We start from the raw sequence: 11,759 nt of genomic DNA, 5'->3' as shown, positions 1-11,759 counted from the left end.
AAGGGACAGAACCTCATGCTGTAGACGCGGATCTGGCCCTCCGGGACCGGGCCGGGGGGCGCGCTTCCTGCAAGAGAGAGGAGGCCGTCACGGCCCGGATTGCTCAAGGATCTCGAGCATCCCCGGATCCCCGAGCCTCCCTGCCACCGACAGCCTCACCCTTCCCCAGGCTCCTGGCGGATGCTCCTGACATCGCGGCGCTGTGCACGTTGAGAGAGTCGCGCGGGTCCCGCTCCGGTTTGCAGGCGACTCGGGAAGCACGTGGCCACGTCTAGGTCCGAGTCCTAGAACTCAGCCCCGCCCAGACCGCGCCTCCTGGCCCGGAACCGCCCCCTTGCTTAAAGGGAAAGAAAGCATCCGCCGCCGCTATCCTTCCGCTGCGAGACCGTAACCGATGGGCTCCCACGTTCGCTGCGGCGCCTCCACACAAGGGGACTTGGGGTTTCTTGTGTCACGTGATGACCACCTGGAGCTGGTCAAAGCAGAGATGCTCAGAGCCGCCCCATCCCTCCAGGCAGAAGGTCTCCTGTCTGCCTTCACACAGGATTCTAGCCCTGACCTCCATACCTCCCACACCCACTGCACTGGCATGCCTTGGTAGTCCAAAGTGTACCGACCTCGGGGTTCGACCCCTGAGCCCTTCTCTGAGCTCTAGCTCTGCCCCCAAATTTCCAACATTCCAGAGGGGTCTAGCTGTAACCTACCACTCCCTGGAAGTGGTCTAAGCACCTGGACGGTCTTTTCTGTCAATACTAGCTTACAATAAGCCACCGTCACCCACAGAGGCACATTTCGGCATATAGAAAAGAGAACACATATGGATGTTATTAGCCTCGGAATGCGGTTGTGCTTTCAAAATTCCATCCATAAAACATTTGTTTGGAAACCTAGAAAGAACGCAAGCTGATTTCAACACAGTGGGATGAGAGAATTTAGCCTATAGGGGGAAAAAATCTGGCCAGAAGGTGTGCGAAAACTTGCTGTCTTCTTACTTAGGAGTGACGAGAGTCTGCGCGCTCCAGGATTCACAGAGCTAGTGGTTAAACGCTAGTAGTAACTCCGGTGCTATTTATGAAATTATATATCTGGGTTTTGTTTCCAGCTCTATTATTGGAGAGGCAGAGAATGCCCTTGGAACCAGCTCCAGTCTTGATCCTGGCTTCTGCTTGTGCTCACTAGAACTATGGGACAAAGTGACTTAGACGGCTGACACATCTAACAATCGCGGCCAGGAAATGACAGCACCCTAGCAGGTGGGGCTTTCCATCTGGATGGACTAGCAAACGTGAACTCTTCAAAGAAAGAAAGAAAAATATACAGTTACAGAAAACCACTGTGCTACATTATTGGTGGTCATTATAATAGGGACCATGCCTGAGTCCTAGCAGGTGAGAACATAGCCTCAAACATTTGGGCATATATCTCTATTGGCCACAGGTAAAATGCCACAGGACTATATATTTCGTAGCTGTAACCTTCAATAACTAGCCTGAAGAGATTAATCTGAATAGACTATATTGCAAGAAGACGAAAAATTAAAAACCTTAGTGACAAGAAATAGTTTTTACCTTCTGTGTAATGCCCACCTTCACTGTCCGATGTATCCACCCGATACAGCAACTCAATGTAACTTTTCAGGAGAGTGATAGGTAATTTCATACTGTCCAATTTATAATCTATATTGACAGGATCAAGTTCAGGTTGTTGAAGGTCTTGAAGATAATGTTCTAAAAAAGAAGCTTTTGTTTTTTTATAAGTTGCAAATAACTGAAATATCTGAATATTGACTTTTACAACACCCCATTCCAGATATCAGAGAAAGCTCCAGATAAGTTCTAGTCATTACTATAAACCTGAAGACACCTTGCATTCTGGGAGTAAAATAACTTGGAAGATAGATCATCTCATGAGAAGATCATCACCAAACAGGAGCCACCATCCTGTGGGGACCAAATTGTCCATACAAGTGATAGAGACTCCTGAGGTCATCTTATAGAAACAGACTGAGGCACTGTTCAGCCAAGCCACAGGCTGAGAAAACCACAGGCTGACCAAGCCACAGCCTGAGAAAACCATAGGCTGGCCAAGCCACAGGCTGACCAAGCCACAGCCTGAGAAAACCACAGGCTGACCAAGCCACAGCCTGAGAAAACCACAGGCTGACCAAGCCACAACCTGACCAAGCCACAGGCTGACGAAGCCACAGGCTGACCAAGCCATAGCCTGAGAAAACCATAGGCTGACCAAGCCACAGGCTGACAAAGCCACAGGCTGACCAAGCCACAGCCTGAGAAAACCACAGTCTGACCAAGCCACAGGCTGAGAAAACCACAGGCTGACCAAGCCACAGCCTGAGAAAACCACAGGCTGACCAAGCCACAGCCTGACCAAGCCACAGGCTGGCCAAGCCACAGCCTGACCAAGCCACAGCCTGACCAAGCCACAGCCTGAGAAAACCAGTCTGACCAAGCCACAGCCTGACCAAGCCACAGGCTGGCCAAGCCACAGCCTGAGAAAACCACAGGCTGACCAAGCCACAGCCTGAGAAAACCACAGGCTGACCAAGCCACAACCTGACCAAGCCACAGGCTGACGAAGCCACAGGCTGACCAAGCCACAGGCTGAGAAAACCATAGGCTGACCAAGCCACAGGCTGGCCAAGCCACAGCCTGAGAAAACCATAGGCTGACCAAGCCACAGGCTGACCAAGCCACAGGCTGACCAAGCCACAGCCTGAGAAAACCAGTCTGACCAAGCCACAAGCTGACCAAGCCACAGGCTGGCCAAGCCACAGCCTGAGAAAACCATAGGCTGACCAAGCCACAGGCTGACCAAGCCACAGCCTGAGAAAACCACAGTCTGACCAAGCCACAGCCTGAGAAAACCACAGTCTGACCAAGCCACAGGCTGAGAAAACCGCAGGCTGACCAAGCCACAGCCTGAGAAAACCATAGGCTGACTAAGCCACAGCCTGAGAAAACCATAGGCTGACCAAGCCACAGCCTGACCAAGCCACAGCCTGAGAAAACCACAGTCTGATCAAGCCACAGCCTGAGAAAACCACAGTCTGACCAAGCCACAGGCTGAGAAAACCACAGGCTGACCAAGCCACAGGCTGACCAAGCCACAGGCTGGCCAAGCCACAGCCTGACCAAGCCACAGCCTGACCAGCACTGTTTAGTAGAGCATGCCTCTTACTACTCCCCCAAAATCTTCCTCTATTTAAATCTAAAGCCATGTCAGCACTCTGAAGGAAGGATGAAACACTCAAGTGGCCATTTTGATTAAAATCATACATTTTTATGATTACTTTCATTTCTTTCTTTGGGTCAGAGTTGGGCCTCTAACCTAAGGCTTTGGTTACATAAACTTTTCTGTTTGATTTCATTAATTCTGTAGCTGTCCATAGCAGGGAAAACAGTCTTTATCAGAGTTTCCATGGAAAGATAGTGGGTAAATGGTTGAATGAACAAGCTAGAAAGACCCAGAGACTGGTCAGTAAATATATGTATATATGTATATGTGTACATATATATATACAATAAGAAGCCATGTAGGGACAAATGGTTCGTAAATAAAGGAGCTATTAAATGGAGAAGAGAGGAAAATGACTTAGTTGGATTTATTCATATGAATAGATATCCATAGACTATAGACCTAGCTACCTACTCAAATACATCCAGAAGTGTAACTGGTCATAAAAGGAAGGAGCAATAAGAGGCCATGTTATGACTGCACATCATCTTTCAGACATGTAAAGTGAAAGACATTGGGAACTGCAGCACATGCGTGTGTGTGGCAGAATTAAAAACAAAGAAAAATTATGGACAGCCTTTAGGACAGTGTGTTCCTACAACAGGAAAGAAGGGAATGGGGGAGGGCCGGTTCATGTTGTCCAAGGGATGATTCAAGGGTTTTGTCCACTCTCTGTTCACCTGGAAGATGGCTTCTAGCCAACGGCCCTGCTGTGACACAGGAAGTGGGGATGGGGAAATAAGGGAACTTCCTGTGCAATGTTTTACTATGTAGTTCGGAAAAAAAATTAAGAACATGATCTTTTCTTTTTCTTTTTGAGACAGGGTCTCTCTTTATAGTCCTGTCTATACTAGAACTCACTTTTTGTAGCCCAGCCTGGCCACCAACTCACAGACATCCACCTGTCTCTGCCTTCCGGAGAGCTGAGATAAAGTGTGCGCTGAGCCCAGCTAAGAAACTGGATTCTTTTGAATAGACAAGCACCTTACCCTGCGGCTACTGAGGCCTGTGATCTACCACCATGGCTGAGGAAAGCATTGCTGCTAGAGGTGTGATGGATGCCAATAGAAGACCACCCTCATCCCTGGTGGCCCAGCACACAGCACAAGTAAATCTGCTAAAGCCGTAGACAAGTGCCACGCCCATCTGCGTGCTTGCATCTAATTGTGATGAGCCCACGTATGTCACTTATGCTGAGCACCAAATCAGCTTAATTAAGGTTAATGACAGCAGGAAACTAGGGGAATGGGTAGGCCTCTGTAAAACTGGTGGAGAGGGAAAGTCACGTAAAATGGTTGCTTGCAGCTGTGTAGAGGCTGAGAATTACAGCAAAGAGTCTCAGGCCAAGGATGTAACCAGAGAGTATTTTACATGCAAGTAATGAATAAATAAAATTTGGGGCTCATGGGGTAAAAAGAAGAATGTGAAACCTTCTACTGTTAAAAGCAAATGTCAGCAGAAAGGTGGTGGCACATACCTTTAATTCCAGCACTTAGGAAGCAGAGGCAGGCAGAGGATCTCTGTGAGTTGAAGGCCAGCCTGATCTACAGGGCTAATTCCAAGATAGCCAGGGTTACAAATAGGAACATTGTCTTAAAAAGAAAAGCAACTGTCTAAAAGATGAAGTTGAACTATATGTGCAACTATACAAACATGTTCAAATGCCTTACTAAACGAAAATGCAGCAGAGTGGTACAGTATGTAAGAGATAATCCTGTTGACTGTCCACTGTGAAAGGACTTCATTCCTAAGGATCGAGTGCTGTCTCAATTGTACCATCTCACGGATAAGAAACAAGAGAGGTCAGAGGTCAAGTGACTTTCTCAAAACTAATACACTTTAAAAGGGCAGAGATGGTTTTCCAACTGCAGTCTGGTCCTACATTCTACTAAAACTGCTACCGTATCATATCCATTCTGAGAGTCACATTTCTCCCCAGCTTAAAACCTGCCAAAACAAGGATATATCTTAAAATTGCTATGGGTTGGGTGTCCACCCAGCTCCTGTGTGAATGTCCAGGATGAATGCCTATGACTTGGAATAAAATCCCCAGAGAGTAAAAGAGTGCTTTTGCTGCGGGCGTCCTTAAACTAAAAGGGATTATCAGCCCAGAGGGTAGAGCTCAGAGGCAACAGATCCTGAAGAGGACAGGCAAGATTTGAAACGGAATTCAGAAGAGCTGGGTTCAAAAGGAGCAGGCTGTCATTTGTCATTTCCTTTTTTAGGCTCGACAGAGTAAAACAGGTTAAAAATCTACTCCTAAATAAATTGTGTTATGAAAACAGTTTGGCTGAGTTTAAAAAGTGATTTCAATGAGTGCAAAATAAAAGCCCCCCCCAATTCTGTCACAATGTGTTCCCCCTTCCAGTTCATCTTAGATTCCATTCAAGACAGTCCACTTCCTCACTGTCCTCTTCCTAATGTGCTGCTATCTTTTAAGAAAACTGTGCTTATTTGAAGACTAGGAACAAACAGAAGCTCAATTGGCCACATTTCTGCTCTCCATTTGAACGACGGGGCCACACATCTGTATTGAAATTTTATGTAAAAGTCTACTTTGTTTTGTTTGAGACAGACTCTTGCTTTGTAATCCAGCCTCTGAAACACTTGATTTCACAATTCTCCTGCTCCAAATTCCCAAGTTGCTAAAGGTTCCTTTTGCACTGTTTCATCTGATCTTCCCAAGAGCATCCTGAGTGCATCTAGGGAAATGTTGTCAGAAAAAAAAATGCCGGGGGAACTTTAGAGATAATGTTGTTGGTCTTCTCGGTTATCAGAACCTGTTAAGAGACAGAGGGAGAAGACCCATGAGCTCGTAGCTTGAGAGCCCACATCTCTAAATCCCAGGTTCGGAGGAGATCATCAGAAGGCTGACAAAGCCACTACTCTATCCTCCAACTTTCGTTTTGTTGACTCAAGCTTTTTGTCAGAGAGCACAACATGGCGCTTATTCTCAACTCAATGGTAGGAAAGTCACAGAGCATTCGCACCTGTTTAGGAAAGCACTCTTCTCTACTCCAAAGGAACTCAGAAACATGAAAGACCTAAGAGGACTAGGCATTGGTGGAAAGTCAGATCTAATGATTAAGGGGGGGGGGGAGAGAAGGGGTTGATAGGTGTTACTGTCCTTAAGCTTTTGTGAGAAGTTAAGACAAATTGAGATAAACAGGGGACAGAGTAAGAGGGAAAAAAAGAAAAAGAAAAAAATCCAAACCTCTGAGGCTTTGTCTAGTTACCCACTAAACTCATGCTGCCCACAGCAGCACGATCACAAGATAATAGAGTAGGCACCAAGGCCAGATGCTGATGCCCTCTGTCCTCCTGACTAAACCAAGGTGAAACCAGTGGGGTTTCAGATGGCTGCACAAACAGTAAACAAAGAGGAGGACTTGTTAGCAAGGAGCCTATCCCGTGAGACTTCTTCAGTCATTGTCCAGAATCAACTCAAACGCCACACACTTTGTCAGAGCAGAATCGTTGCATTCCTTTGGGACTGACTCAAAATCCACTGCTTTTGAGGTCACGCCACTAAGCAATACATTATTGAATTCTCACCAGGCTTGCTTTAAAATAACACTTCTGAGGTGTGCCGTAATGGTTGCCCTGGATACTCTGCAGAAACTCGCAGGCTTTTGCTCAAATCACTGACTCTTCCCTAGAGCATCCACAGCTACCTGGCAGGTGCTGAGAATGAGATAAAAGGCCTGATGTCTTCACATGATGCTTGTTCCATTTGCAACCACGGAGTAGACACTGCTTAGCTCTGGCTGATCGTCTGAAAATGCCTTGTTCAAGGCTCCAGTACAGAGTGAGGTTACCATATTGCCTGTCAGAGCAAATATGCACTTTTTCCTCCTCCAGTCTGGGGTCTCTCAGCATCTGCTGTCCCTCAGCCTATTACAAGGCTCAGAGAAAACCCAAAGACCAGGGTATTTATGCAACATATTGACGTTTTTATATTTTCTCAACTAGGAGAGTGTGGTGGTTTGAATATGCTTGGCCCATGGGAAGTGTCACTATTAGGAGGCCCTGTGGGTGTGCCCTTGTTGGAGGAAGACTGTCACTGTAGGGGGTGGGCTTTGATGTCTTTTACTTAAGCTCTGCCCAGTGCAAGCTCTCCTGGTTGCATGTGGAAGAGAGTCTCATTCTGTACGTCTTCGGAGCAAGATGTAGAACTCTCAGCTCCTTCTCCAACACCACACTTGGCTGGGCACTGTCATGCTCCTGCCTTGATGATACTGGACTGAACCTCTGAACCTGTAAGCCAGCCCCAAGTAAATGTTGTCCTTTATAAAAGTTGCATTGGTCATGGTGTCTCTTCACAAGGATGAAACCCTAAGAGAGTTTTGTTTTGTTTTGTTTTGTTTGTTTTGTTTGCCCTTTCCCATGAATACCCATAGACATCTTTGGCTTCCACGACAGTGAAAGTGCTACTGACAGAGATGCAGCTCACCTTCCCACAGTGAGTAGAGCCTACCTCCCCAGTCCAGTCCAAAAGGCCACTTGTGCTGACATTTAATCATTGCTAAGTTGATCTGACTCACCGTTACTCAAGCTGTTAATCAATAAAGCATTCTTCTCCAGTCCTAGGTCACTCTGTGTCCTGGTGATGGTTAGTCTGACCCACTGTCACCCAAGCTGTTCATTAATAAAGCATTCTTCTCCAGTCCTGGTTACTCTATGTCCTGGTGATGATTAGTCTAATCCAGCGTTACTCAAGCTGTTCATCAATAAAGCTTCTTCTCCAGTCCTAGGTCACTCTGTGTCCTGGTGATGGTGGCAGCAGAATACTCAGACATGTTCTCTGTCAAAAAGTCCCTGTTTATACAACAAAGCAGATCTTAACCCGACACCTCTCAGTTCTACCAAGGAAGAAAGTTTGCATTTTGTTCCAAGTGACTCAGCCAGTGCCTGAATGTATATAAGGTGCTCAAATCCTTTTGAAGGAGATCAAGGAGAAAGGGCAGTATAAAAGAAAAGTGAAAAATATTAGTCAAAATGGAGTGACTCATATTAACTAATGCAAGTTTAAGCAAAGAAAGTAAGTTAGGCCAGGAGGGTCTTGTGTACATGCTCCTTGACAATAGCTGCCTGCAGTACGTAACTGTGGATCACAATCTTGCATAGAAGCTGCTGTGACCTCGTGCAGAAACCACTCAGGACTCTCCCTCAGGACATCTGTCCAGCTCTTGTCTGTCCAACCTCAGACTGTGACTGCCAGATTTCAGCCTGCTCAATGCTACTCCATATTGTATAGAACAGTTGCTTTCAGGCTGTGCTTTGCCCTGAATGACTCCATGTTATAAAATCATTCCAATTCTGAGACTGAATTACTGTCTTTCTTTTGTCTGTGACATATCAACCGTGAGACAGAGACTGATAAATTAATCACACAAACTATTACCATCTATAAATGTAACAAATTAAATCAGGAACAAATGGACAAATGGGTATGTCCAAACCACATCAGATAACCCTAAATAATGAATAATTCATCTCTTGGATCATATAAAAGATGGGCACCCATCATTGGATTAGACGGCATCAGACCATTATGGGGGTATCAGCAGGCAAGGAACTTCCAGCTCTGTCCATGTGATTTCAGCTCTGCATCGATCCCCTTCCTGACCTGGCCCACTCAAGTTGCCATTTGTTGGAGCCCAGTGGGTTTATCTTGGGGCTCTGTGTGTCAGAACAGATCAGTGCCTGGGTTCCTTGTTTTAGTATCTTCTTTTACTTTGCTTCAGGGAATCTCTTTGTGTCTACACAAATTTCACTCTTGCCTTCAGTAAGGCCCCTTTGAGATCTTCAGCCTCTCTAAGTTTTTCTTAGTCATTCTATAACACACATATTCTATAACATATATTGTGTGTATGTACATAATGTGTAATTTGAGAGCTCATAATCGTAATTAGAATGAAACTGTTATTGTCAATGGCCAAGTAGTACTTGGTTAGTTAAAGCCAGTGGAATTGATGTAACTTGTGAGCTCATTGTTCTAAAATAAATTTTAACATGGAGAGGCACAAATGTGGTCATTTATGTTTCTGAAGTTAGTAACTCATTCACTGACATTGTCAGCAAAGTCAGGGGAGCAGTACAGCTCCACGCCTCTACACTGTCTCTGAAACTAGCCTGAGAAATCCACCTAACTGGGAGGGGAGAAGGGTCCAGACTCAGGTAAAGACAAGGATCCAGGGCTTACGTGCACACACACACACACACACACACACACACACACACATACACACACACCACGTACACAGACACACATGGACATGCACACACAGAGATGCATACATGTACCCGTGCATGTGTACACTGGAATTGAAGGAAAACCAATAGGAAGCAAATTCAGAGTCTGTTACGCATAAGTCCAGCATGGCAGCAGATACCTTAAGCTGCAACATTCAGAAGGCAGAAGCAAGCAAGCCCAAGGCCAGCCTGCACTTACAAAAGGTTAGCCAGGACTAAGACCTTGTCTTAGTTAATAAGACCCTGCCTCAAAAAAACGAAAGAATGGAAGAACTCAAGGAATGAACAAGGCACACCCCAGAGTGTGGTCATGGGCTTCTCAAAGAAGAGTTTATTAAAATATACTTTTAGCATAGATTTTTTTTTTTAAGTACAGGACTTAAGAGGAAGAAAGATTCCCAGGGGAAAGAATAAAACAGACTAGTGTGAGTGTGGGATTCTCAAGAGAGTCCAGTTGAGTGTCTTAGCATTAACCTTATATACAATTTTGGCAGCTCTCAAATTAAATCTCAAAAGATTGCTACTGGGGGGAGGGGGAGTTACAGAGGGGGGAGAGAGAGATGACTGAGACTATAGGAGGTTCCTTAGATGAAGTTAAAATGATGACATATGGACAGGAACCACTGAGATTACACAAGGAGGTTAAGACAAGCCCTTGTACGGTGAAGGGAAATTCTGATGAGAGACCTAGAAAACTTGAGGTGTATGTCTTGGAAAGGAGTAAGACCTCAAGCAAATGCTAATCATATTGGGAGTAAGCGTTGCAGCTCTAAAGTGAAAGGGTTCTGGCTTCAGAAGTGTCACAGCTTGCTCCAGCCGCTGCGGGGGAAGGTTTTCCCAGTGGAACTGTAACAGTTCTGCTCCTCACAAGGGGTGATTTCCCCAGCAAAAGCTTTACAGTTCTGCTCCAATGAAAGTGTTTGAGCTCTGCTCAGATAGGGCCAAGTTTTCCCAGCCAAAGCTCTACGGTGGCAAAAACCGTTATAGCCCTGCTCTGAGAGGTATCCTGGCAATCCGGAGCCAACGAGAACCACCAAGTCACACCGCACAACAAGCCTCACTCACACAAGAGATTAATTGGGAGGTAAAAACCCACTATGGGGCAGTGGCGCACACCTTTAATCCCAGCGCTTGGGAGGCAGAGGCAGGCGGATTTCTGAGTTCAAGGCCAGCCTGGTCTACAGAGTGAGTTCCAGGACAGCCAGGGCTACACAGAGAAACCCTGTCTCGAAAAACAAAACAAAAAACAAAAACAAAACAAAACAAACCAGACAAACCAAAAAATCCACTATGGTGGCTGCTTTTGCTCGAGCGATTTGAGCAGAGGGCAGGGCTCATATAGATTTCTTCAGGTGCAGAGTTTTCCAGAATGGAGATTTCCAGGGTGGTGATTGGCGAGATTTCAATTCCTGAGCTTGAGGGAGCTCAGGAATTGGTGAGTTTTCCTGTTCCAGGATTGGTGGGTTTTATCCTACATTCGGAATGTTTGACTCTCAGTGGCCAGACTCTGGTGAGTGGGCTTTTCCTTCTCAGGGCTCCATGGTTTCCCATCTTTCTCTTCTGCCTCAGTATCGTTCCTGTTATTAAACACTGATGCTGTGGATCATTGCTTCAAATGTTTGATAAGCTCCTTCCTCCCCCCAACCCCCTTTTTTGAACCTACTTGAACACACCCATAGTTTATTATTATAAGGTAAAAGGGCAAGGTCAAGAACACTGTGATCCTGAGTTGACCCCAAGACCAAGGCCAAGAAAAGAATCCCACAAATCCCTGTGCTTGCCCCAAGATCAGGCCACAGAATCCCACCAAACACAGAACATGAAATCCCACCTATCTCTAAGCTTGCCCCAAGATCAGGCAAAACAACAACAACAAACAAACAAACAAACAAACAAACCACTAATCCCAGGCAACTCTGGAAAGCTTCGCACCCAAGAAACCCTATATAAAGTCTACCTTCTGCTCAGTTTCCTGCTCTTTCAAGACCACACAGTGCATCCTCCCTCCTGGGTTTTCCCCTCCCAATAAATCTCTGGGCGAGGTTTGTTGTAAGGTGTAACAAGGTGGTATTCCTTGGTTTCCAATTGCCAGGATACCTTTCCTGTCAAAGCTGTAACATTTGCACTGGAGAAGCCCAGCCCCTCCACTGTAACAGTGTAACCGTTAAAATTATGGTGTGAACAGCCATTCCCAATATTATTTTCTTTCTTTCTTTTCCTCCTCCTCCTCCTCCTCCTCCTCCTCCTCC

At 45.9% G+C, this 11,759-nt stretch overlaps 1 protein-coding gene across 1 annotated transcript in view; it reads right to left on the bottom strand.

The window, feature by feature from the left end:
* Gsto1 (glutathione S-transferase omega 1) overlaps positions 1 to 301 on the bottom strand; it is a 9,141-nt gene extending 8,840 nt beyond the window's left edge. The window contains exons 1-2 of the mRNA XM_031390626.1: positions 160 to 301; positions 2 to 67 (exon numbers count right to left, since the gene is read on the bottom strand). Coding sequence (XP_031246486.1) covers positions 2 to 67; positions 160 to 193 — 100 coding nt within the window. The 5' untranslated portion in view covers positions 194 to 301. The remainder of the gene's footprint in view (position 1; positions 68 to 159) is intronic.
* Positions 302 to 11,759: the final 11,458 nt, after the last annotated feature.

This window comes from Mastomys coucha, unplaced genomic scaffold, assembly GCF_008632895.1.
Source record: "Mastomys coucha isolate ucsf_1 unplaced genomic scaffold, UCSF_Mcou_1 pScaffold21, whole genome shotgun sequence".
Lineage (NCBI taxonomy): Eukaryota > Metazoa > Chordata > Mammalia > Rodentia > Muridae > Mastomys > Mastomys coucha.
The sequence above is the reverse complement of the archived record's forward strand: the minus strand, read 5'-3'. Positions and strand labels throughout refer to the sequence as shown.